At 45.5% G+C, this 23,240-nt stretch overlaps 1 protein-coding gene across 1 annotated transcript in view; it reads left to right on the top strand.

The window, feature by feature from the left end:
- LOC308119657 (uncharacterized protein) overlaps positions 1–23,240 on the top strand; it is a gene marked incomplete at both ends in the record, with an annotated part of 110,077 nt that overhangs the window by 65,456 nt on the left and 21,381 nt on the right. The window contains 15 exons of the mRNA XM_080479805.1: positions 182–319; positions 884–1,069; positions 1,146–1,259; positions 1,761–1,913; positions 2,141–2,251; positions 2,572–2,775; positions 4,056–4,154; positions 4,871–4,933; positions 11,882–12,214; positions 12,906–13,028; positions 13,278–13,463; positions 14,837–14,959; positions 15,215–15,336; positions 17,187–17,295; positions 17,480–17,611. Coding sequence (XP_080335931.1) covers positions 182–319; positions 884–1,069; positions 1,146–1,259; positions 1,761–1,913; positions 2,141–2,251; positions 2,572–2,775; positions 4,056–4,154; positions 4,871–4,933; positions 11,882–12,214; positions 12,906–13,028; positions 13,278–13,463; positions 14,837–14,959; positions 15,215–15,336; positions 17,187–17,295; positions 17,480–17,611 — 2,196 coding nt within the window. The remainder of the gene's footprint in view (positions 1–181; positions 320–883; positions 1,070–1,145; positions 1,260–1,760; positions 1,914–2,140; positions 2,252–2,571; positions 2,776–4,055; positions 4,155–4,870; positions 4,934–11,881; positions 12,215–12,905; positions 13,029–13,277; positions 13,464–14,836; positions 14,960–15,214; positions 15,337–17,186; positions 17,296–17,479; positions 17,612–23,240) is intronic.

Genomic DNA, 23,240 nt, shown 5'->3' with positions numbered 1-23,240 from the left:
AGCTTAGCTAAGCTACTGCATTAGCAATTAGCAACATGAAAAAAGTAGCATTAGCATGCTTTTATTGCAGTTAGCCTAACGTGTGTGTGTGTGTGTGTGTGTGTGTGTGTGTGTGTGTGTGTGTGTGTGTGTGTGTGTGTGTGTGTGTGTGTGTGTGTGTGTGTGTGTGTGTGTGTGTCAGATCCACTCGTGGCTGCAGCAGCACCAGGAGATGATCAGCAGCTCTCACGGTTGGATGAAGGAGGCTGAGACGTGGCTCGCTACGCCCTGCGTCTACACCACCGCCAAGTGTCTGAGCAGCCACGTTCAGGCGCTGCAGGTCAGTCCACTGCTCCACCGTGTCAGCACTCCTCCTCCTCCTCCTCCTCCTCCTCCTCCTCCTCCATTCATTCATTCATACACTCATTTTTGTATCTATTTACTTTAAGATTTATTGAAATATTTAATTCTTAATGAATTGTTAATGACTGAATTTTCAGTCGCTACTTTTATTTATGTTTTTATTTATGTTTTTATTTATGGATGTTTTCAGTTCATGAATTTATAAATTCAATTATCTTTTATTGATTTACATTAGTTATTCTTTCTTTCTTTGACTATTTATCCATTCCTTCATCTATTTATTTATTTAGATCTTGAATTATAATTGTTATGGTTATTATTTTCCTCATCATTATTGTTATTACTATTATTACTATTATTATTATTATTATTATTATTATTATTATTATTATTATTATTTTTATTATTATTATTATTATTATTATTATTATTATTGCAGTGTGTTATAGATATAAACCCTGATAGGAACACGAGGGTGTGATGACTGCATGTCCTTAACAATAAAGAGATAGTGAGTGAAGGCTGTCCTGTGGCGCTGCAGACGGTTCTGGACGACTCGGCTCAGATCCGCAGCACGCTGCAGGGCTTCGGCTCCGTCCTGGAGGACATGTCTCAGGTGTGTGAGGTGACGGCTCTGCAGGACGAGCTGCTCGAGGCCGACCAGGAGGTGGCCAGAGTCCAGGAGAGCTTCACGGCTCCTCTGTCGCAGCTGGAGCACGCCGCCGCCGTGAGTCTCGCTCCATCAGCACGCCACCGTCTGGGATTCACTCGCTGACGGAGACTCTGTGTCTGTGGTCTTCCAGGAGGTGGAGGCCATCGAGAGCGAAGTGAGGCGGATGGAGAACGACGTGTCGGACATCAGGATGATACTGTCTTCACCTGAGACTCTGCCCAGCCCCAAGGAGGAGAAGCTGAAGGTGACGACTCCTCCTTCATCTACTGCTCAGCACTTTTATAATATATTTAAAAAAAATATGTATTTATTCATTAATTTGATGTGGTGCTTTATTTATTTATTTATTTATTTATTTGATGATTTAATAACTAGTTTAAGATATAAGGATTTTGTTTGTTTGTTGTGAGATATAAGACTAATGATTGTTTTTCAAATAAATAAGAACGTAATTAATAATGTATTTATTAGTTATTGTGAGATAAAGCTATAATTATTATATTTTTAAATATAAGAATTTGATCTTTTTATTGAAAAAACTAAGAATGATTTTTTTGTTTGTCTAACCTGAAGTATAATTTATATTATATCATTTGATCAAATTATGAATTTTTTGTTTAGTTTATTAGTATTAGCACATATATTTTATTACTGTGTGTGTGCGTGCGTGTGCGTGTGCGCGCGTGTGTGTGTGTGTGTGTGTGTGTGTGTGTGTGTGTGTGTGTGTGTGTGTGTGTGTGTGTAGGAGGTGGAGCAGAAGATCCAGTCCATGAGGAGAACGGTAGCAGAGATCCAGAAGTGTAAACCAGGCCTGGATCTTCCAGAGAAGGCCGACGAGACTCTGGGGGTTTTCTGTGTGGTGGAGCAGCTGCAGACGCTGCTGCTGGAGCTGGAGAAGGTCAGTGCAGCACGGGACAGCAGGGGGCGCCGCTGGGGCCGCTGGGCGCTGTTCATCCTGGTCCATCAGAAGATTTTTATTCAGTCTTTGTGCAGCAGACCTGATTAAATCAGGGAGTTTTGTAGAGTGATGACGGTAGAGCCTGATTTCATGTGAGATTATCTGTTTATTTTGTTTCTGAGCTGATTGTTTGGTTCAGACCTTCACGTTCCTCCGTGTCCTCACAGAAAGTTCCAGCTCTCTTCATCCAGCAGCCTCCGACTCCGGTTCAAGACAAAACTGTTTCCCTCAGACAGACTGAGACGAGTCAAACACACACTGAGGAGGACGAGGCCCAGGTGAGAGAGGAAGACACCCTGTGGACATGTTCTAACACACTAGGGGTGTGTTCTAACACCCTGTGGACATGTTCTAACTCACTGGGGGTGTGTTCTAACACCCTGTGGACATGTTCTAACACCCGGTGGGTGTGTTCTAACACCCTGTGGACATGTTCTAACACTGCTAGAGAACCTCTGTGATAGAAGACCAGACTGAACCTGAACCTAAACTAAGACATGAAACATGAACATGCTTGAGGAGACTTAACAACAGACGGAGTCCTGAATGTCTGTGATGAAGAGTGAAGTGTGACTGAGTGTGTTTCTTTGTGCGTCAGGCGGAGGATCCAGGTCAGATCAGGATCGTTCACCTGGAAGAAGACGTCCTGACGAGATCTGGAGCCGCCCTGCAGACCGTGGAGCGCTCGTCCCCCGAGCAGAGACAGGCCAGGACACAGACCGGGACACAGGCCCGATCACAGACTGGATCACACACCGGGACACAGACCAAGACAAAGACCAGGACACCTGAAGACCGTCAGGTGAGTTGCTGTGTGACTGAGCTGTGTGTCTGTGCTCCTCCTGCAGAGACGAGAAAAACACGTTAGAGACTCATCCAGCCATTAGAAACCCTGTGGAGGAGACAGGGACAGACTCAGGAAGACATCAGATAACAATCTTTAAGAGTCTCAGACGGCAGAGTCGTCAAACATGAGGTCTGTGTTCAGAAAACAAACTTTTCCTGTCTGGAGTTAAATGAGGAAAAAAGTAAGTGCAGTTCCTGGTGTTGTCCACTGGGGGTCACACGGCTTCAGTAAAGGGGAGATGCACAGAACTGACCAGCAGGGGGCAGCAGTACTCTGAACCAGAGTTAATGTGTCAGTCAGGAACGACTGGACTCTGAATCGACTCTAAGATTTTTTTCTCTCTTTGGTGTTTAAAACTGAATCATTTATTATCTTCTAATATTAATAAACTTTCCTTTTCTTTGGTCTAAAATTAATGCAACACTTCTGCATGATTGGGATTTTTGCAAACAGCTTCACATCTGCACACATCAATTTTTTTTAAGGTTTTTTTTACATTATATAAATTGTTAGTTGTGTGCATAAAGCCATTTAAATGATATCTATTGCTATTGACATTGTAAAAACATAATGCAGATTCAGTTGTTAGAATATAAAGCTTTAGATTGTCTTTAAAAGAAATGTACAAATAAGACTTTTTAATAACAAACTCTATTTATAACAACAAAAGGAAAACATGTTAAAATGGTAAAACTTCTTGAAGTGAAGTTTCTTTATCAAGTATAACTTAAAGACTTTTAACTATTCAACTCTTCACGATATCAAGACGTATAAACAAATATTATATATTAGTATTAAAAATCTGAGCAGCCGTTCGAGATCCGAGAGAGTCGAGTCTCTTAGTGATCCAGTCCCGAAGAACCGACTGTCCCGTCCAGCTTGTTCCTGATTGGAGGGGTTTGTTCCGTCTGTCCTGGTCTCCTTCACTGTACATGAATCCTCTTCAGGAAAGAACCTCTATGAACAATAAGAACTGTCACGATGGGTTTTTCCGTCTCCGAGCTTCGATGCTGCTAAATGAATCGTTTAAAACTTTGTTCGGTTCTCTCAGAACACCAGTTTCCGGGACGTGGAGCTGAAACCGGATATTTGTTATTGATTAGAGGATAAAAAGCGGTCAGCGCAGCGTCCCGGCTGTTCTTCTGACCAGACCCCCCCCCCCCCCCCCCCAGTCCTGTGCTGCACCCCTTCCTCTGTGTGACTGTGTGCACATGAGTGTGTCTCCATGCCAGCAGAGGGCGCTGCAGGGCGGGCGGCAGGCTGAAGAGGCCGGAGCAGGAGGAGGAGGTGTTTTGTGGTGGCTCTGGGATGCTTTCCTTGGCGCTTCGCCAGAGGTAAAGAGCGAGAAAGCTGCAGTGGATACCCTCCCTATCCGTCTCCATCTGTCTCTGTCCTGTGTCTTCCACCCCCTAAGTCACCACCCCTCCCCACATGAAACCCTTCCCGTGACCCTCCTTCACCCGACCTCACCTGAACACCTCCACCTGCTCCATACCTCTTGCTGCAGTGTCTGCTTTTGTCCTCCAGAGGGCGGCATGCTGCAGTGTCTGCTTTTGTCCTCCAGAGGGCGGCATGCTGCAGTGATTGTGATTGTCCTCCAGAGGGCGGCATGCTGCAATGTCTGCTTTTGTCCTCCAGAGGGCGGCATGCTGCAGTGTCTGCTTTTGTCCTCCAGAGGGCGGCATGCTGCAGTGATTGTGTTTGTCCTCCAGAGGGCGGCATGCTGCAGTGTCTGCTTTTGTCCTCCAGAGGGCGGCATGCTGCAGTGTCTGCTTTTGTCCTCCAGAGGGCGTCATGCTGCAGTGATTGTGTTTGTCCTCCAGAGGGCGGCATGCTGCAGTGATTGTGTTTGTCCTCCAGGGGGCGGCATGCTGCAGTGATTGTGTTTGTCCTCCAGGGGGCGGCATGCTGCAGTGATTGTGTTTGTCCTCCAGAGGGCGGCATGCTGCAGTGATTGTGTTTGTCCTCCAGGGGGCGGCATGCTGCAGTGATTGTGTTTGTCGATTCGAATTGTTATGAAAGTTCTGAAGTTCTTTGTCCTTCATATCAGGAGCCGCTGGATTCTTCCTCTCAGATCAAACCGAGTCCACAACAACCTGCAGACAGAACCAAGGTAACTCACCTGTATGTGTGTGTGTGTGTGTGTGTGTGTGTGTGTGTGTGTTCTACAACGTCTTTAAAGTTCTAGAATGTTCTTACCGTTCCAGTGTCAGAGTTGTAGAATGCTTGATGGTTGTAGAACCTCCTGAAAGGGTTCCAGGATGAACTGTTGGTTCTCCAGGTTTCAGTTCCTGTTGGTATTTTGAAGAATCCCACAGTAATAAAAAGGTTCTCAAACGCTTCTGGTCCAATGAAGGAATCAGGTCCTTCAGGTTTATCTGTTTCCTCCTTGTTCCTTGTGACAGTGGAAGGATTACTGAGGGTACTGATCCAACAATAAAACAAACTGAATTCATTCATTTGAAATAACAATTAATATCAATAATAACAATAATAAAGTTTGAACTTTGGCCACAAACTCAAACCAGTCGATCGAAGCCGAACTCGTCGATCAGTGGTTCCAAACTTGTGGTTCAGGTTCTGTTCAGGTTCTGTTCAGGTTCTGTTCAGGTCTCGTTCACTCGACGACGTTTCAAGTGTTTCAAGTGGTTTTTACATCTTCGCTTCAGAAAAGTTTCACATTCACATGACAACGTTTTGAAAACAGTATCAGTCTGCAGAGATTATGGTGACTGTCAAAATAAAACCACCAGGTTGGATTGTTATTATGGTGACTGTCAAAATAAAACCACCAAGGTGGACTTTTATTATGGTGACTGTCAAAATAAAACCACCAGGTTGGATTGTTATTATGGTGACTGTCAAAATAAAACCACCAGGTTGGATTGTTATTATGGTGACTGTCAAAATAAAACCACCAAGGTGGACTTTTATTATGGTGACTTTAAAAATAAAACACCAAGTTGTATTGTTATAACAGTGACTGTCAAAATAAAAGTACCAAGATCAGGACAATATGGACTGGGAGTCATGACACCACCACGGAGGGAACATGGATCTGATTGGCTCGACTGAGCATGTGCAGAACTACTAATTACTATGGCTGCAATGTGCTGCAACAGCATTCGCGCCGTCTCCATGGAGACGGGGCGTGGTCAAAAAGTATCATTGTCAGTGTCTCTGGGTATCGTTGTCATGTGAACAGAAACCAAAACACAAGGAAAGTTTTCCATTTTCACATGAAAACGTTGTCATGGAAACGAGGCCTCGGGAGCCGAGAACGACTCGAAGTGAAAACCAGACTAAAGCGTGTTTGTTGGTGAGAGTGGGCGTGGCCTCCAGTGGGCGTGGCCTCCAGTGGGCGTGGCCTCCAGTGGCTGCCTCACTGTGGTTCCAGATCACTTTTACCAGATATCAGCAGCTCTGTGATGTTTGTTGATCCGTTAAGCGACTGTTTGACTGACTGACCTTCTCACCCTGCTCATGTTTCTTCAGGAGGGCGGGGGCTCCTCCACGGCCCCCCCAGCAGCAGAGCCGCCTGAAGCCTTTTCTAACCCCCCGGCCTCAGGCGCCACTCAGCCGGAGAGCATGGTAAACACAGCCCCGCCCCCAAAAGGCTCCAAACACGACTCCCAGCAGAAATGTGTAGTGTCCTAGAGCTTCTAGAGCCTTCTTCACCTCCAGCTGCTCTGTTCAAACCTCAGACGCTCGCTTCGGGCTCGGGCCAGAGTCTGAGCCAACGCCCCCTCTAGAACGAGCCTCTGGTCTCCCTCTTCTCTTCTCTAGAGCTTCTTCTAGAAACCTTCAACTTCCACCAGATGCTTCCTCACACGTGCTCTAGAATCAAGGCTACCGCCGCGCTACCGCCGCGCTAACGCCGCGCTAACGCCGCAGACTCTGGATGAATGAAAATGTCGATTTTTCTCGAACTGCACTTCACGCGTCTTCTAGCGTCGACCTCCGACTTCAGAGCTTCTAGAAAACCCTTCTCTCGTTCCAGAGCGTCCAGCTTGATCTGGACCAAACGATTCGGTTGTTTTCAGGTTTCTAGAAAGTTCATTGTGATATTTATCCAGAAGGTACTTCTAGATTTGCCGCCTGCTTCCAGGCAACACGTTACAAAGAGCTGCTTGGTCCTGAACAGTCCTGAGAGGTCGAGCCAGAATCCAGTTACAAGTCATTCTTGTTCAAGAACACGTTTTAGAGCTTCCACCGTCGTCTGGACAACTTCCTGCTTTGATTATTCTAGAAAGAGAACTCGTCTTGTTCTTTATACTGAAAGTTGTAAATCCCATTAATGGCTCTAGAACCATTGGTTCTTATCCTGGTTTCTGTTTGTTCAAGTTCTCGATTTAGATGCTCCAACTGCTTCTAGACCCAAACGGCTTCCTGCTTCTAGACAAACATTACTGAAAGTTTATAGGGATTCCCAGAATGCATCTCGATCTTGAGTAGATTAAGATTTACCTCCTCTCCTGCATGTTCTGGAATGTGTCTTCAAACTTGCACCTTCCGGAACCTTCTAAGAAAAAAACAAATCTTACTCTTGATTCTTGAAGTTCAAAACTACATCTAGACCATCTAGAACATCTAGACTATCTAGACCATCTAGAACATCTAGAACATCATCTAGAACGTACCTCACCAGGCAGATCAGAGTTACTCTTGACTTTAATACAGAAACCTGCTCTTCTTTGATTTGAGGGTTTCTGGAGATTCTGAAAACATCCTGGTCTTTATCCGGTCTGATCTGGATTCGTCAGGATTTACCAGCAAACGACACCAAAAACTTATTTTATCCTCCGAGATGTTTCTAGAAACAAATCTCAAGCAACTTCCTGTCTCCTCGGTTTTATTCCAAACTAGTTTTTAGTTGTATTTTTTTTCACGTACAGTCTTCAGTGCACTTGTTTTTCTGGAAGTTCTGGAGGTTCTTCTCCACAGAACCACCCAGCTGTTCTGGAAAACTCTTCATTCACACGGGGGTGGGGGGTGGGGGGGTGGGTTCAGGCTCAGGTTTGGATTTTCTAGAACGAGCTGCCAAAATTTTGTTTACATTTAAAAAGTCTTGAAATTAAATTTGTGCCAAAGATTTTATTTAGTTTTCCTCTTTGCTTCCGAGTTGTGTGTTTACGCCAGAGAACGTCTTTCTGTTCTGTGACGGTTCCACGCCGCCGAGGCGTCAACACGACTGGCGAGCGGTGGTTCTGTTACCGTGGTTACCGTGGTTACCGTGTCCGGATGTAGCCAGCATCTGTTTTCCTACAGTTCTGTATTAAAGTTGTGCATGAACCTTTCAGCTGTGGGGATCTTTTTCTAAACGTACGAATCAAAGTGTTTTCATGACATTTTAATCATATCGGGATCTAGACTTGTTGATTTTTGTTTTTGCGGGATGTTCTGCGCCGACTCAGCAGTGAAGCCAGTGGTTTTGTTCCAACGTGTGTCTGTACGTCTCTAACTGGAGCCCTGATTGCACCGGTTTGATCTGATTAACAAGCTGCTGCTGGCAGGTGAAACAGGAAGTCCAGAGCCGCCATGTTTGGAGATTCCAAGGTTTCACCTGAAAATGGCAGATTGACTCGGCATGTTCTGTAACTCCACTGTCTCTCTTCACTGTCTGCACCTTTAAAGCTCCAGCACAACCTGAAATAAACCCCCCGAATACAGTCAATCTCTCACACGTCTCTGTTTTCTGTTTCCAGAGGCCGGGGGGGGGTGGGTGGGGTGGGGGTGGGGGGGGTTTGGTGGGGGTGGGGGTGGGGGGGGGGGGTTCGGTGGGGGGGGGCCTTTATGTACGGCTCATTTACCCTCGTTTACTAAAAGAAAGGTGGAACTAAAACCGTCTTTCTGGAGAACATGTTTGATGAAGATTTCTCAGCTCGGAGAAGTTAAACAGTTTTTACAAAAAGTGGATCTGATGTCGCATTTATGAAGCTTCAAGGCTACAAGTTAAAACCTTTTTAAGCATTTTAACCATTTTTAGTGGCTGTTTTAGCCATTTTAGCTTTGTTAGCAATGTTAGCAGCTTTAGCTTCTTGACCTCTTTTAGCGGCTTTATATTTTTCGACCTTTTTTTAAAATCATCTTTAGCATTTTAACAGTTAAACATTTTTAGTCATTTTGCTACGTCAGCCATTTTTCTATCTTTTATTTTCTTTTTTCCATTTTTCCTCTTTACTTTTTTGATGGTTTTAGTATTTTGGGGATACTCAGCCATTTTTATTTAATTTTTTTAAGTTATTTTTTTTTTACTTTTTTTAATCGGTTTTGCATTTTTGAAAATATTTAGATGTTTTTTTTGTTTCCGTTTCTGCTTCTTCAGTTATTTTGAATCTTCTTTCAATTTAGCTTTTTTTTTCATTTTTACCTTTTTAGTGGTTTTTGCTGTTTTAGTATATTTAGCCATTTTAGCTTTTTATGTTAGCATTACTTGTTTTACTATTTCTTTTGTAATTTTTTTGACCCTTTAATCCATTTTTTTTTTCTTTTGTAATTTTCTCTATTTTAGCATGTTTAACCATTGTTTTAACCATTTAACAGTTTTAAAATTCTACGTTTTTGTGTGCAGCACTGAGCTCCACTCAGCTATTTTACCTTTTTATTTTATCTTATTTTAGCTCGGAGACGGATGATTGTTGAGAAATAAGATAAATGTGTTTCTATACATATGGTTTGGTTTAGATTTCAGGGAATCGCCATGAAGGGGCTTCAGAAATGTTTTCATCAGATCCATGAAACTAATTACAATAAACTAGTTGTGGTCGACGCTCTCAGTCCTTCGTCCTTCATGCTCAGTATGAGCCACAGCAGCTGTGTCTGATTCTCTGATGTGTAACGGTTTTTAATCCTCCATGCAGAACTCAGGGTTTGCATGTTAAAATATACTGATATTTGATGTCTAACTCATTGACTCTTCAGTTATAAAGAAGACACTGATCTGAGTGTGACTCTTAACAAATAAGAATTCAATGTTTAAAAACTAATATCTGTTATAACACAGTTTAGAATCAAATGTAACAGGGAGGAATAAAACTGAAATAAGGATTTTTTTTTGCCAGTTGGAATGAAAACAATCAGCTGGAGAAGAAATCGTGGGTTTGTTTGATTCTTCCCTCTGTGATTGGACGGAGCGCCGAGCCTCCACTGACCTACAACACAGAAGAAACCATATAAAACCCATAAAATAATCACTTTTCACATCCATTATTTACTTCAACCATCATCTGTTAGTTACATGTTAAAGAAAACTATTTAAACACTTTAATCTCAGGTTCACTTATTTACAGACGATCAAGGAGTCACACAACTTCCACACCCGGAATGGCCTTTAGCATTCGCAGCTAACTGTTAGCATTGGCCAAAGATGTCTGCGAAGAGCGACTCAGTTACTGAAGACGTCCTGCTGTGACATTAGCATTAGCCTATAGCCACGGTAGCTGTGATTAGCATTAGCATGCTTTACATAGCAGTTATAACTTTAGCTGCATCATCTTCCTCCTCTATCATCCAGAGGATAGAGCATCGTCCTCCTCTAACATCAGATTATAGAGCATCTTCCCCTCTAACATCCAGATGATAGAGCATATTCCTCTAACATCAGATTATAGAGCATCTTCCTCCTCTAACATCAGACGATAGAGCATCTCCCTCCACTAACATCCAGATTATAGAGCATCGTCCTCCTCTAACATCAGATTATAGAGCATCTTCCCCCTCTAACATCAGACGATAGAGCATCTCCCTCCACTAACATCCAGATTATAGAGCATCGTCCTCCTCTAACATCAGATTATAGAGCATCTTCCCCCTCTAACATCCAGATGATAGAGCATCTTCCTCTAACATCAGATTATAGAGCATCTTCCTCCTCTAACATCAGACGATAGAGCATCTTCCTCCACTAACATCCAGATTATAGAGCATTCGTCCTCCTCTAACATCAGATTATAGAGCATCTTCCCCTCTAACATCCAAATGATAGAGCATCTTCCTCAAACATCAGATTATAGAGCATCTTCCCCCTCAAACATCAGATTATAGAGCATCTTCCCCCTCTAACATCCAGATTATAGAGCATCTTCCTCCACTAACTGATGTAACTAAGCTAATGCTAATGCTTTTTTACCATTATCATCACAGTAACTTCACCAGGTAACTAGTCTTACGTTTTAGCAGCGCGGGCCCCAGAGCAGAGACAGAGGCGGGTCTTGAGCAGGCAGGGAGCTGGTCAACTGTAGCCGGACCGAACAGGACGGAGTACCTGGCAGGGTGGTGCTGAGACGACCAGGCCTTTATACTGGAGGAGATTACTCAAACAGGTACAGGTAGTCCTGTACCTGTGCACCAGGAGCAGTCGGCCACGCCCCCTGCCTCACACTGCCTGCAGAGAAACACAGAAAGACAACTAGTTACTAGTTATTGGTAGTGAGTACTGAAATATCTGTAAACGCTTTCACACACAAATTTACTTTGTAGTAAAATAGCACAACTTAATTTTAAAGAAGCAATTGTAATCTATTACACTATTACAATAACACAGTGATGTTGACATTGTTAAAACAGGAAACAGGGAGGGAGTGACGAGTTACTGTACTTTCAGTAACTCCTAAATAAGATACTACTTTAAAAGAAGTAACTCTAATGGAGTACTGCTTATCAGTATTTTGCATGGTCTGACCCGACGGAGCAGCAGGAGGTGGAGCAGCAGGAGGTGGAGCAGCAGGAGGTGGAGCAGCAGGAGGTGGAGCAGCGAGGAGCTTTTCAGGAGGGAAACCGGTTAGTTGAGTTTGGTCATGAAGGACATGAAGTTCAGCAGGTTCACAGATTAAAGCTGCAGAAAGAAAGAAAAGTGGATCAGAGGAGGAGTGTGTGAACCGGGTCACACACACCTGCTCAGGTGGACTCTGCCCCTGGATGAGGTCACAGGTGGGCGGAGCTTGGAGGAGCAGTGAGTCAGAGCCGGGTCGGATTACAGATCACTTGCTCCGGTGGCCTCTTCCCTCTGCCTGCCGCTCTGGAGCCCAGACCCTCAGCCAGCTGTGTTGTGTTTGTGTCCCAGGGCTCGCCAGACCCTGGCCTGGACCCTGAGCCGGACCCTGAGCTGAACCCTGACCTAGACCCTGAGCCGGACCCTGAGCTGAACCCTGACCTAGACCCTGAGCCGGAGCCGGAGCCTGAGCTGAACCCTGACCCAGACTCTGAGCTGGACCCTGAGTCGGACCCTGAGCTGGACCCTGAGCCGGACCCCGAGCCAGACCCCCGGTTTGACCCCGGGTGGCTGGACATGGTCCAGAGTCTGGAGCTGCGGCTGCAGGACGCTCGGAGGAGCCTGGTCACTGCAGGTGGAGCAGAAATGCAGCACTGGGTGGAGCAGCAGCTGCTCATCTGCCAGGTAAGCCCCGCCCACTGGGTAAGCCCCGCCCACCAGGAAGGAGGAAGCTTTCAGACTCACAGACACAAGCTGCTAACGCCGAGTTACACTGCTGGAACCTTCAGGGTTAGAGTTAGAGAAGTTTCTGGGTACGTCTGAAAAATCCCTCCTAACTCCTGGTCATCAGCAACCTCCTCCAGTAATCTGATTACCTCCTCACCACAGACAGGAAGTCAGAATAAACTGATTCTTCAGGTGAAAGACTGAGAACAACAGAACCAATCAGAACAACGAACAGGTGGACCAAAGAGCTCCAGGATGGATGGATGGAGGGATGGATGGATGGATGGAGGGATGGATGGATGGATGGATGGAGGGAGGGAGGGAAGGATGGATGGATGGAAGGATGGATGGAAGGATGGATGGATGGATGGATGGATGGATGGATGGAAGGATGGGTGGAAGGATGGATGGATGGAGGGAAGTAAAGTTCAGACACAGATGCTGAGAAAGACCTGAAGTCTAAACTGGGAATTTTCCAGTTGCCAGTGTTCTGATGTGTTTCTCAGAGGTGGGATTGTTCCCACTTCCCAGTTAACAGGAAGGAACCATAAAGAAATGGTTCCACACTTTTCCTTTTTCCAAACGCTGCAGAAGGCAGTCCTCACCTTACCAACGCATTAACATGAGTGTCTGTGTGCCGGACGTCCAGGAGATGTTCGTGGAGATGGAGGAGAAGGTGGCCCGCCTGTCGTCACCTCAGACCACCGACCAGCAGCAGCAGGACCAGGCTGAACATCTGGCCTCCAGGCTGGAGCTCCTGAAGGCCCAGCTGGTCTCCTTCCAGCAGCTGCTGCAGAGCCGCCATGGGGAGGAGCAGCAGGAGGAAGAGGAGGAGCAGCAGGAGCAGGAGCAGCAGCAGCAGCAGCAGCAGCAGCAGCAGCAGCAGCAGCAGCAGGAGGAGCAGCAGGAGCAGCAGCAGCAGCAGCAGCAGCAGCAGCAGCAGGAGGAGCAGCAGGAGCAGCAGCAGGAGGAGCAGCAGGAGCAGCAGCAGCAGCAGCAGCAGCAGCAGGAGGAGCAGCAGGAGCAGCAGCAGCAGCAGCAGCAGCAGCAGCAGCAGCAGCAGCAGCAGGAGCAGCAGCAGCAGCAGCAGCAGCAGCAGCAGCAGCAGCAGGAGCAGCAGCAGCAGCAGCAGCAGCAGCAGCAGCAGCAGCAGGAGCAGCAGCAGCAGCAGCAGGAGGAGCAGCAGCAGGAGCAGCAGGAGCAGCAGGTATCAGCACCAAGCTCCTCCACACGTCTCACTGTTTTATTCTCAGATTAACCTCTGTCAGGTGTTTGTAAGATGAATATCCATGAAACTCTGCTGCTGAGTAGAATTCTCTCCAGGTGATAACCTCACCTGCTCGTAATGATCAACAGCCCCTCCAGCAGCTCATTAGAGCCTCGGAGCCGGAGTCTCCAGAGCTTTTTCAGAATCGTTGTGTCGCAAACTTTCAGACTCATTAAGATTTTTCAGCTGAAATATTTTCACAATGGATATCTCACTTGTTTCAGTCACTTCTGCTTTTCATCCAGGAGGTGTTATATACTGTTATTATATACTGTTATTATATACTGTTATATACTGTTATATACTGTTATTATATACTGTTATTATATACTGTTATATACTGTTATTATATACTGTTATTATATACTGTTATTATATACTGTTATATACTGTTATTATATACTGTTATTATATACTGTTATATACTGTTCTATACTGTTATTATATACTGTTATATACTATTATTATATACTGTTATTATATACTGTTATATACTGTTATTATATACTGTTATATACTGTTATATACTGTTATTATATACTGTTATTATATACTGTTATATACTGTTCTATACTGTTATTATATACTGTTATATACTGTTATTATATACTGTTATTATATACTGTTATTATATACTGTTATATACTGTTATTATATACTGTTATTATATACTGTTATATACTGTTATATACTGTTATTATATACTGTTATATACTGTTATTATATACTGCTATTATATACTGTTATATACTGTTATTATATACAGTTATATACTGTTATTATATACTGTTATATACTGTTATTATATACTGTTATTATATACTGTTATTATATACTGTTATATACTGTTATTATATACTGTTATTATATACTGTTATTATATACTGTTATATACTGTTATTATATACTGTTATTATATACTGTTATATACTGTTATTATATACTGTTATTATATACTGTTATATACTGTTCTATACTGTTATTATATACTGTTATATACTGTTATTATATACTGCTATTATATACTGTTATATACTGTTATTATATACAGTTATATACTGTTATATATACTGTTATATAACAGTATATAACAGTATATAATAACACTGTTATTATATACTGTTATATCCTGTTATTATATACTGTTATTTAGTGTTATATACTGTTATTATATACTGTTATATAGTGTTATATACTGTTATATACTGTTATATAGTGTTATATAGTGTTATTATATACTGTTATATACTGTTAAATACTGAACTGTTATTAACCTCGTTGTTTTGACTCCTTGAGTATTTTTCATCCCTCAGACGAGGCTCCCACAGGCAGAGCGCCCCCTGGAGTCCAATCGAAGGCGCAGCAGCAGCATCCAAGAGCTTTTCTCCTCTCCTAGAAACAGACTGCTCAGACAGAGCAGCCTGCAGCAGCAGAAGGTAGGAAGATGCTCTATAATCTGATGTCGGAGGAGGAAGATGCTCTATAATCTGACATTAAAGGGGGAGATACTCTATAATCTGAGGTTGGGGAGGACGATGCACTATAATCTGAGGTTAGAGGAGGAAGATGCTCTATAATCTGATGTTGGTAACAGAAAGCTGAGTGAGCAGGACACATAGAGCAGCTGTGCAGCTCGTCTTGGGTTGATGTTTGATTTGAAGAGTTAAAAGCTGGTGTGGTGCTGCTCTCAGGAGTTGGAGCAGGACCTGACCGAGCAGCGAGGACTGACCCGGGCCATCGCCCGACACGGCAGCCGAGCTCGACTCCTCAGCCACGAGGAGCCGGACGACCACGGCCAGCCGCCGTCGCCAAGGCAAGACACCATTTCATCACTGTCACAGTGGCGTCGGGGGCAGAAAGCAGAGGGCCGGTTACGTTGTTAAAATTACATATTTGGAATTACTGATTTTATTTGGTCACTGGACAAGAACTCTGGCTTTTCTCGTGAAGTTTTAAAATATCTCAGATGCTTTCCTTTGGTTCCCCTCACGTAATATTACTACCTCTAAATGAGCTAACACACAATTACATTTGAAATGATGAACTCAATAATGTTTCTGACTCCATTCTCACACATTTTGTAGCAGGTAATTCTCAGGCTGTGCTCGTTTCAAAAAGCTTCCTAATTTCCCAGTTACCCTGAACGCACCACAAGCCCTCCAGGTATCACTCCGCTGCAGGTGTGTTATTAGCCGATTAGTTTAGCAACAAAAGCTAACCCGCGAAACAAAAATTGCCTTCGTTTCTTCCCTCTGTTGCTCCATTAAATACCTCATTTATGAATTAAAGCTGTAACGTCACACGTAAGTTTTTATCTTCATACTTCATGATATTTAGCAGCACTTAGTTCGTGTTAGCGGAACTATTTGTGCTGGCGATGATTAAACAATCGCTTAAATACATTTTAAACTCTTCATTATTCAAAATGAATAACCAAAGTGTATTTAAAGGTAATAACATACTGAAAACACGTTGTTATCGAAGTCATTATTAGCCTATAAGCGTCTATATCTTGGTCTTATTTCACAGCTGTGGTGCATCGAAACTCAGAATCTGAAGTTCTGGATCTGAAACGGGAGAATTTACTTGTTAACGAGACACATTTTACTCATTCGTCCACAAATAATCTGCAGAAATATGACAAACAACAATGTAAAGAACCATTCCTGGCAGTACAGGGTCGAACTCATCTGTTCAAGGTCGATATTATTCATCCTCACGAGTCTGCTAACGTTTAATCATGAAGCTGGGAAATGGGAAAATGATCATTTCTGGGACATTCCGAGTTCCGAGATGAGAGCATCGACATTACAAAAGGTTATAACATCTAAACTATGAAAGTTAGACTGGTGAAGTTTTTTTAAATGGTTATTTTCACCTTCAAAATGGAACTTTCCCACTTCACAGTTCCAACATGGGAGGATTCACGTTCCAGTAATATGTAACTAACTAGTAACCGTGTTTCGGGTTGTTCAATGTCTATATTATTTTATTAAAAGGTTTTTTCTAGGTTATTTTCTGAGTTTTAAAACAACTACTTGGATTTTCTCCACTTGGAAGTCAGAACTTTCCCATTTACCAGGATCGCTAAATCTACAAAACGACCAATACGTTCATAAGGCTGGGAGATTTCCCACTTTCCCAGATTTAAAAAAACACCATTTAACACTTGTTGTCAATAGGATTGCTTAAATATCTTTAAAAAACGGAGGAATCAGGAAATTATTAATTCTGGGAATATCCCAGTTCTGAGATGGGAATATTCCCATATGAGAAGCCACAACTCCCAAACTGTAAACGCTTGGCGACTGAAGTTTAAGTATTTATTGTCATTTTCACTTGAGAAACGCAACTTTCCTACTGGAAATAAGTTTAGAAATGTAAACATTCAAGTTATAAGAGGATTTCTGTGTAAAAGCTGCTAAAAGGAAGTTTGAGTTATTCCCAGTTGTAAGTTGTAACTTTCCCACTTCCCAGCACTGTTAGGAGAACGACTGTGGCTCTGCTGTTAAACTATATTCAGATTCCCGGGTGGAAAGCGTTTTGCTGGTATACGAGGCGTGAGTTGCTCTGACGGTGTAACGTGGCAGATGAGGAGCTCTGAGGGATGAATGGTGAGGATGAGGAGCTGAAGTGGTAATTTCCCGCCTGTCCGCGGTGCAGGGCTCCTGCTGAGGCTGATGTGGAGGACGGCGCTGCTCGGGGGAAGTGGGCCGGCCTTCGCAGCCGGCTGCTGGTTCTGGAGGAGCGCTGGCTGCTGCCCCCCCCCCAGGTGAGGCCTGATTATCTCTCAGCACCGGGGAGGAGGAAGCAGAATGGCTCTTCTGGCGGCGCCTGATTATCACCTCCTCGGAGCTGCAGCCACTTTGTTGTCCGGGCCGTGTTACGGGAACTCCCGCCGGGCCTGATTAGAGCCGAGCGACTCGTTCCTCTCATGTTTCTCTTCCCTCGCTCAGCTGGTGAAGGTGACAGACTCATCGCCGAGGCGCCGTGATGGAACAGCGGGAGGCGTGATTGTGTCAGGAAGCCTGAGCGAGCTGCAGAGCTGCAGCCGCCGCCTCAGAGAGCTGGAGGCGCTCCGGGCTCAGGTGAGAAGACGGGATCCGTCCAGACCCGTTTCCCTCCAGAACCTCCAGACGATTCCTGCTCAGGCGGGACATTTTTAGCTTCGTGTCGCTCGTCCTTCATCACATCACACGACTCGACATCACACTTCACTGAATCTGCAAACAGGAGGAGGTGAGATCCTCCTCCTCCTCAGTCAGTAACTCCTCACAGAGAAACTTCCAGGTATTCAGACCTTCTGCAGCTCAATCACATTCAAATTACAACATTTGCACCTCGTCTCTACGACAAAGTTTCAAACTGAAACTTTCCTGTTTGTGTCTCAGAAAGGTTTTACACTCACACAGCAACGTTTCCAAAACAAAATATAAATGTCACACAGTGTTTTTATTAATGTGTTGGAGCCAAAATCCTTTGTTCACTCACCCTCATGAGGAAGGGGGGGGGGGGGCGAGGAGGGGGGTGAGCCACGTTTCTTTGAGAACAAAGAAACCATGTGCTCAACCCTGGAAAATTCGCCATTGATCACATGACCCCCCCCTGGGGGGCCCCCGGGTCCCCCCTCCTCTAGCTGCGGCACTGCAGCTCGACGGCAGGGGGACCCAAAATCCCGTCATCACCGGGTCACCGGCCCGGTGACGCGCAAGCCAACCCCGCGTGGATTGGCTGAACCACGGCCAACGCCGCGGGGAGCCCGGAAGACATCATAACGGTATAAATTCAGGCCCGGGAAGAGATCCAGCCTCTTCCAAAACGAAATCGCGTCAACCCAGACGCACCTTTTCGTAAGGAGACAAAGCGCCTCGTGTTAACGCACCTGGACCGGGCCTGAATTTTCTTCACCTCGCTGGACGAGCTCAAGAAAAGCGGGAATTCCCTTTATTTTTGGTTTCCCCTTCTTTTTTTTCTTCCTTTTTTTGTTTGCATCATCCGGACCCCGAGCGCGCGCTGCAACCGCACGCTCGTCTGCAGACCGACCTGAGCATCGCTTCTTCACTCCCCCCCTCATCGCAAGAAGCTGCTGATCGCCCCTCGGATCACACTACGGGTTTCCCCTCCGTAGTCCACGTCAGGTCTCTATTTTCTGGGACGCCAGAGAACCGCCCGCGGCCACAAATCGACGGATTTCACCTGGCCACGGAAGCACGTTTCCCCCTCGTCCAACCAAGTAAGGCTTAGAGTCTGGGCAGGAATTGGAATAACGTGATATTATTATTGCTGTGTGTTTATTGTTGGTACTTGTAACTTTGGGACGCCGATCCCTGTTTCTGAGTACTTTTGTGTCTACGCGTGGACGGCCATCCACGCGAATCATCGCACGCACGCGCGAGCCTCCTCATCCTCAGCTCACGCTTCTGCTCCCAGAGTCCATATCTGCCTGAACAGCCGTTTTTGGACTCTGTACGTGTAAGCTGAGGCGGTCGCGTCAGTGTACACAGTCAGACACCCCCTCCTCTCTCCTCTCTCTCTCTCCTCTTCTCCTCTGTTTCCCTGTTCACTAACCAGCGCACGGTACGGCCGCCGCTGCCTCCAAGCGCCTCCTTTCAGTGCGTCCCTGGGACCGTGTGTAGTTCACTGCGGCTCGGATTTCTCGGCCACAAGGAATCCGGCGCGCTCCCGACGGCTACGGCCCGTGCGGAGCTCAGTGACGTCACGCTATCCCAGGCAGAGCACGCCGAGCGCCTCTGGTGACCGGGTGGGTAATCACATCGATTTCCTCGCCGGGTCGCCGAGCCGTTTGGCGCCCTCTGGTAGTCGCGTGGGTAATTGCAACCGCTCGTACCGCCATCTGGTGGTTGCATTAAGTCATCACAACTGCCCCGCGCGCCGACGCGCACCTAGTGGCCAGATCGGGTGATTACACCGGACCGCCGACGTCTACCTCCCTCTGGTGGACGTTCGTGGTCATTACCCTCTCACCAAGTCACGCCCCTTTCGCTCCACAAACCCGCACACACACACACACACATCGCTCCCCACACTCGAACACACACACACCCACTCACACACATCGCTCCCCCACACTCGAACACACACACACACACACACACACACTCACACACACACACACACACTTTATTAGCTGGCTTTGTTTTGTATTGTGTTGTTTTATGAGATCTTGCTTGATGTTTATTGATTAGATGTGATTCATAGATTGATGATTTAGGAATAGACGTTTGTTAATAAACACTTAATAGTTGAATTGAACGATTCTTGGTGGTTTTTGTGTGCTTTTCAGCGACAACTGCTGGTTGTAACAGTCAGTGCTCGGATTTACAGCCTTCCTTTCCTGCTTCAGTTAAATTGCGATTATCATTTCAATCAGAAATAATAATTTAAACATTTTAATTGAACTTTCTTTTTTAAGACTGATGTTTCGTTTAAGACCCTAACTTCAGCTGGTGCCCCGACTTTGATTAAGTAACGGTAATATTCAATTGATTAATAGTTTGAATGGTTTAAATCAATTTCAATGATTTTAACGCTTTGGGTAATTTAACACACCTAGGAGGCGTTGGCGAATGAATGCAGGTTTTCCACGGGAATAACCCGCATTGCTTTTAAATAATTTTAAGTGTTTCATCGCATTTTCTGTGGTTAATTACCCGCACTATTATTGATTGATCTGTTACCCAGTTAACCTAATCACAACTTGAATTGTCTCTAAGCTATTGTTCATTTATTTTTGTTGCAGATAGATAATTTGTATGCTTTATTAATTAATAAATTGGTCAATTTATTCAATTAATACTCAAGAGTGCTTTTAATCATTTTTAAGTGGTTTTCGTGCATCTCAGCATCCAATTATCCAGTATTATTAATTCATAAAGCGCAAGTTTATCCAATTAATAATCCTAACTGCATTTAATTCAATTTCAATGGTTTAGCTCATTCAAATAACTCATTGTATTTAATTAGTAAACCCCGACTTTACTTAATTAATTCCAACTCCTCCTTGATTACTCCCGATTGTTATTAGATAAATAACCAAACTTGTTTGATTAACAATCCATTCTAAATTACTTGCAGATCACCTTCGGTGGTCCACTCCACCGAAGTAATTCAGCCTCCCCTCAGTTATTGACTTACAAATCGCAGGTTTGTTTCATTGATAACTTGAATCATAGGTTGCTCTCCGTAATTTAATCATCACTCGTAATCAAGTACCGTTGTTCATTGATAGGTCAATAGCCATTTGTGACGCCTTCGCAGCTTGAGCTTTTCCCCGGTTACTCCAGCGAGTCGCCTCCTGTGGGTCCACAGGCGCTTCGGTAGGTCACGCCACTGACCCGCAGTTGTCAACAAAGGAGTGACCCGTCACGCCTGTTGACCGGTCGTGCCACTGGTGGACCGCCTTCGCGATTGGACCCCGTGGAGGTTCCTCCCGTCAGGCGACCCTTTTTAGCTCAAAGCTGTTGGCCGATAACTGACTATTTACTCCAATCAACCTTTATAGCTTTGCATAACTTACACTTGGTACATTACCTTAGTAATCTATTACTCCAGTAATCCATTACTTTGGTGGCCTACCGCTAGTGATCAGTAATTGTCAACCCGTAAATAACAATTTACTTCTGTTTGGCGATTCGTTTATATGTAAATTACCTCTGACAGGGTAGAACCTTCCGGTAGCCTACCACTAGGGTAATTTGCATATTCTGATCACACGCTGACCCCAACATAATGGTGCCCCGTGTGAGGCTGTTGTAAACCAGCATTGTTACGAATAACTGCACAAAATAATCCTGAATCGTTCACTTAAGGTGTAGCCGTTAACTTTATTCTCCCAGAATTGGTTTTCAAGATACACTTTTTCAGCACTGTCGAACAAAGTCACTTGTGGTGTGAAATCAGTTGTGAAGTGGTTAGTGCCTTGCTTTCCCTGCATTCTACGCATGATTAACACGCTGTGTTAAGATTTCTGACTACGATTAATAGACACTAACAATATTGCTCGCCAAGGTGTTAGACGCATCTGACTAACTTGGATAGGGTGCAGCTCGAGCAATTAACGAAACCGAGAGGTTTGTAAGACACAGGTACAGCCGTTACCTGTGCAGTAGCAAAGCTAATTTGCCGTTAACCACAGCTAACGTTGTTGACTTCGGGCGTAAATCTCAACCACTCAATGGAGGGTAAGAGTTCCCGGGCACAGGGAGCCGAGGCTCCGCCGGTGCTAACTGAGCCGGCCATACGAGACGTGGTGTCCCACCTCGTCCGTCTCTCCTTGGAGGAGAAAGCAAATCTCGAACGCTACAGCGTTGAGATTTGCGAAGAAAAGATCCGAGAGCTGGTAAGTTTTGTCAACAACCCAGGGGACAAGCCGGCACGTACAGTGCCGGACGTCCTGGGCCAGATCAGCCTGCTCTACCAGCGTAGAGCAGAGCTACAGTCAAAGGAGGCGGAGGAGCGTACGGATCGGCTGCGTCTGGACAACCAGAGGCTATCCAAGGACAACGCTCGCCTCCGACAGGAGCTGGACGCCTCCAAGGACGAGGATCAGCCTTCAGAGCCCGAGAAGCAACGGGCTCTGCCTCCTCATAAGGAGACGAAGGTCGATGAGTGCACACTAGAGAGTGAGCCTCAGATCCAGGAGTTAAAGGAAAACCTAGAAGAAGCTCAGTCGCTAATCGCGATGGGCATGGAGAGGGAAGAAAATCTCCGACACCAGCTTTACACTGCCACCCTAGGTGCGCAACGTGACCCTAATTGGGGTCGTCGTAATCTGGCTTCGCCAGAGAGGTCTGGCACTATCGACTCCTCATGCGCCACAACGCAGAGGTATGACGCCTCATATAGCTTAGATGGTGATTCTTTTCAGCCCACGCGCAGCCGCAGCACGGTGCGCTTCGACGACTCCGCCACTCCTTCCCATCTGCAGCCCCCACGCGACGCTAGCAGTCGGGAGCAGGGGTCCAGGAGGGTGCCTCTACACCCCAGTAGACCTCCCTTGTATGGCCCTAGCGGCCCCGACCCGCGTCAGACAGCAGTCCACGGGGAACTGTCGTCAGAGGACTCTGACGGCCCCAGTCCCGTGAGGGGGTGGGATGTCCGGACCCGCCAGCTCGAATCCCTCGCAAAGGACATCGAACGCTTTGACCCGAGCAACAAGGACGCGAGTATCGAGGACTACCTCCGTGAGGTTGAACGCTGCCTCCTCGACATCGCACGTCCTTCCATGCGGGAGAAGCTAAAGCTTCTCTGGAAAACAACGTCCAGAACAGTCCATGTTTTCATGGAATCCCTGCCGCCAGACACCCGAGACCGGTACTCCACCCTCTGCCAGGCTCTCCGGGAAGAGTATTCATTGTACAATGACCCTGCTTCGGCAACGTTTGGTGCATTCGCGATCACCCAACGGAAGTCTGAACCTCCAAAGGAGTATTACAGGCGCCTACGAGTGGCCTACTTCCAAGGCCGCAATGCACCGGGGTTGGAGGAAGATCACGCCTTCAAGTCTCTGTTTGTCAACAACCTCCACGACAGTGGGAGGTTCGATGTGGCTCTATTTTGCAGGACCGCCAAACCCACCATGAAGGAACTGCGCCAGCACGCGCAGATGGTGTGGGAATTGCGTCAATGCCCGGGTAAGAAGCCTGACATTGACCAGAGGGTCCTGGAAATGGAGCCAAGGGAAAACACGGATTTGAG

The sequence above is a fragment of the Lipophrys pholis genome (genome assembly GCF_963383615.2).
Source record: "Lipophrys pholis genome assembly, chromosome: 14".
NCBI lineage: Eukaryota > Metazoa > Chordata > Actinopteri > Blenniiformes > Blenniidae > Lipophrys > Lipophrys pholis.
Note: the sequence above shows the minus strand (reverse complement) of the source record. Positions and strands in the feature narration are given on the sequence as shown.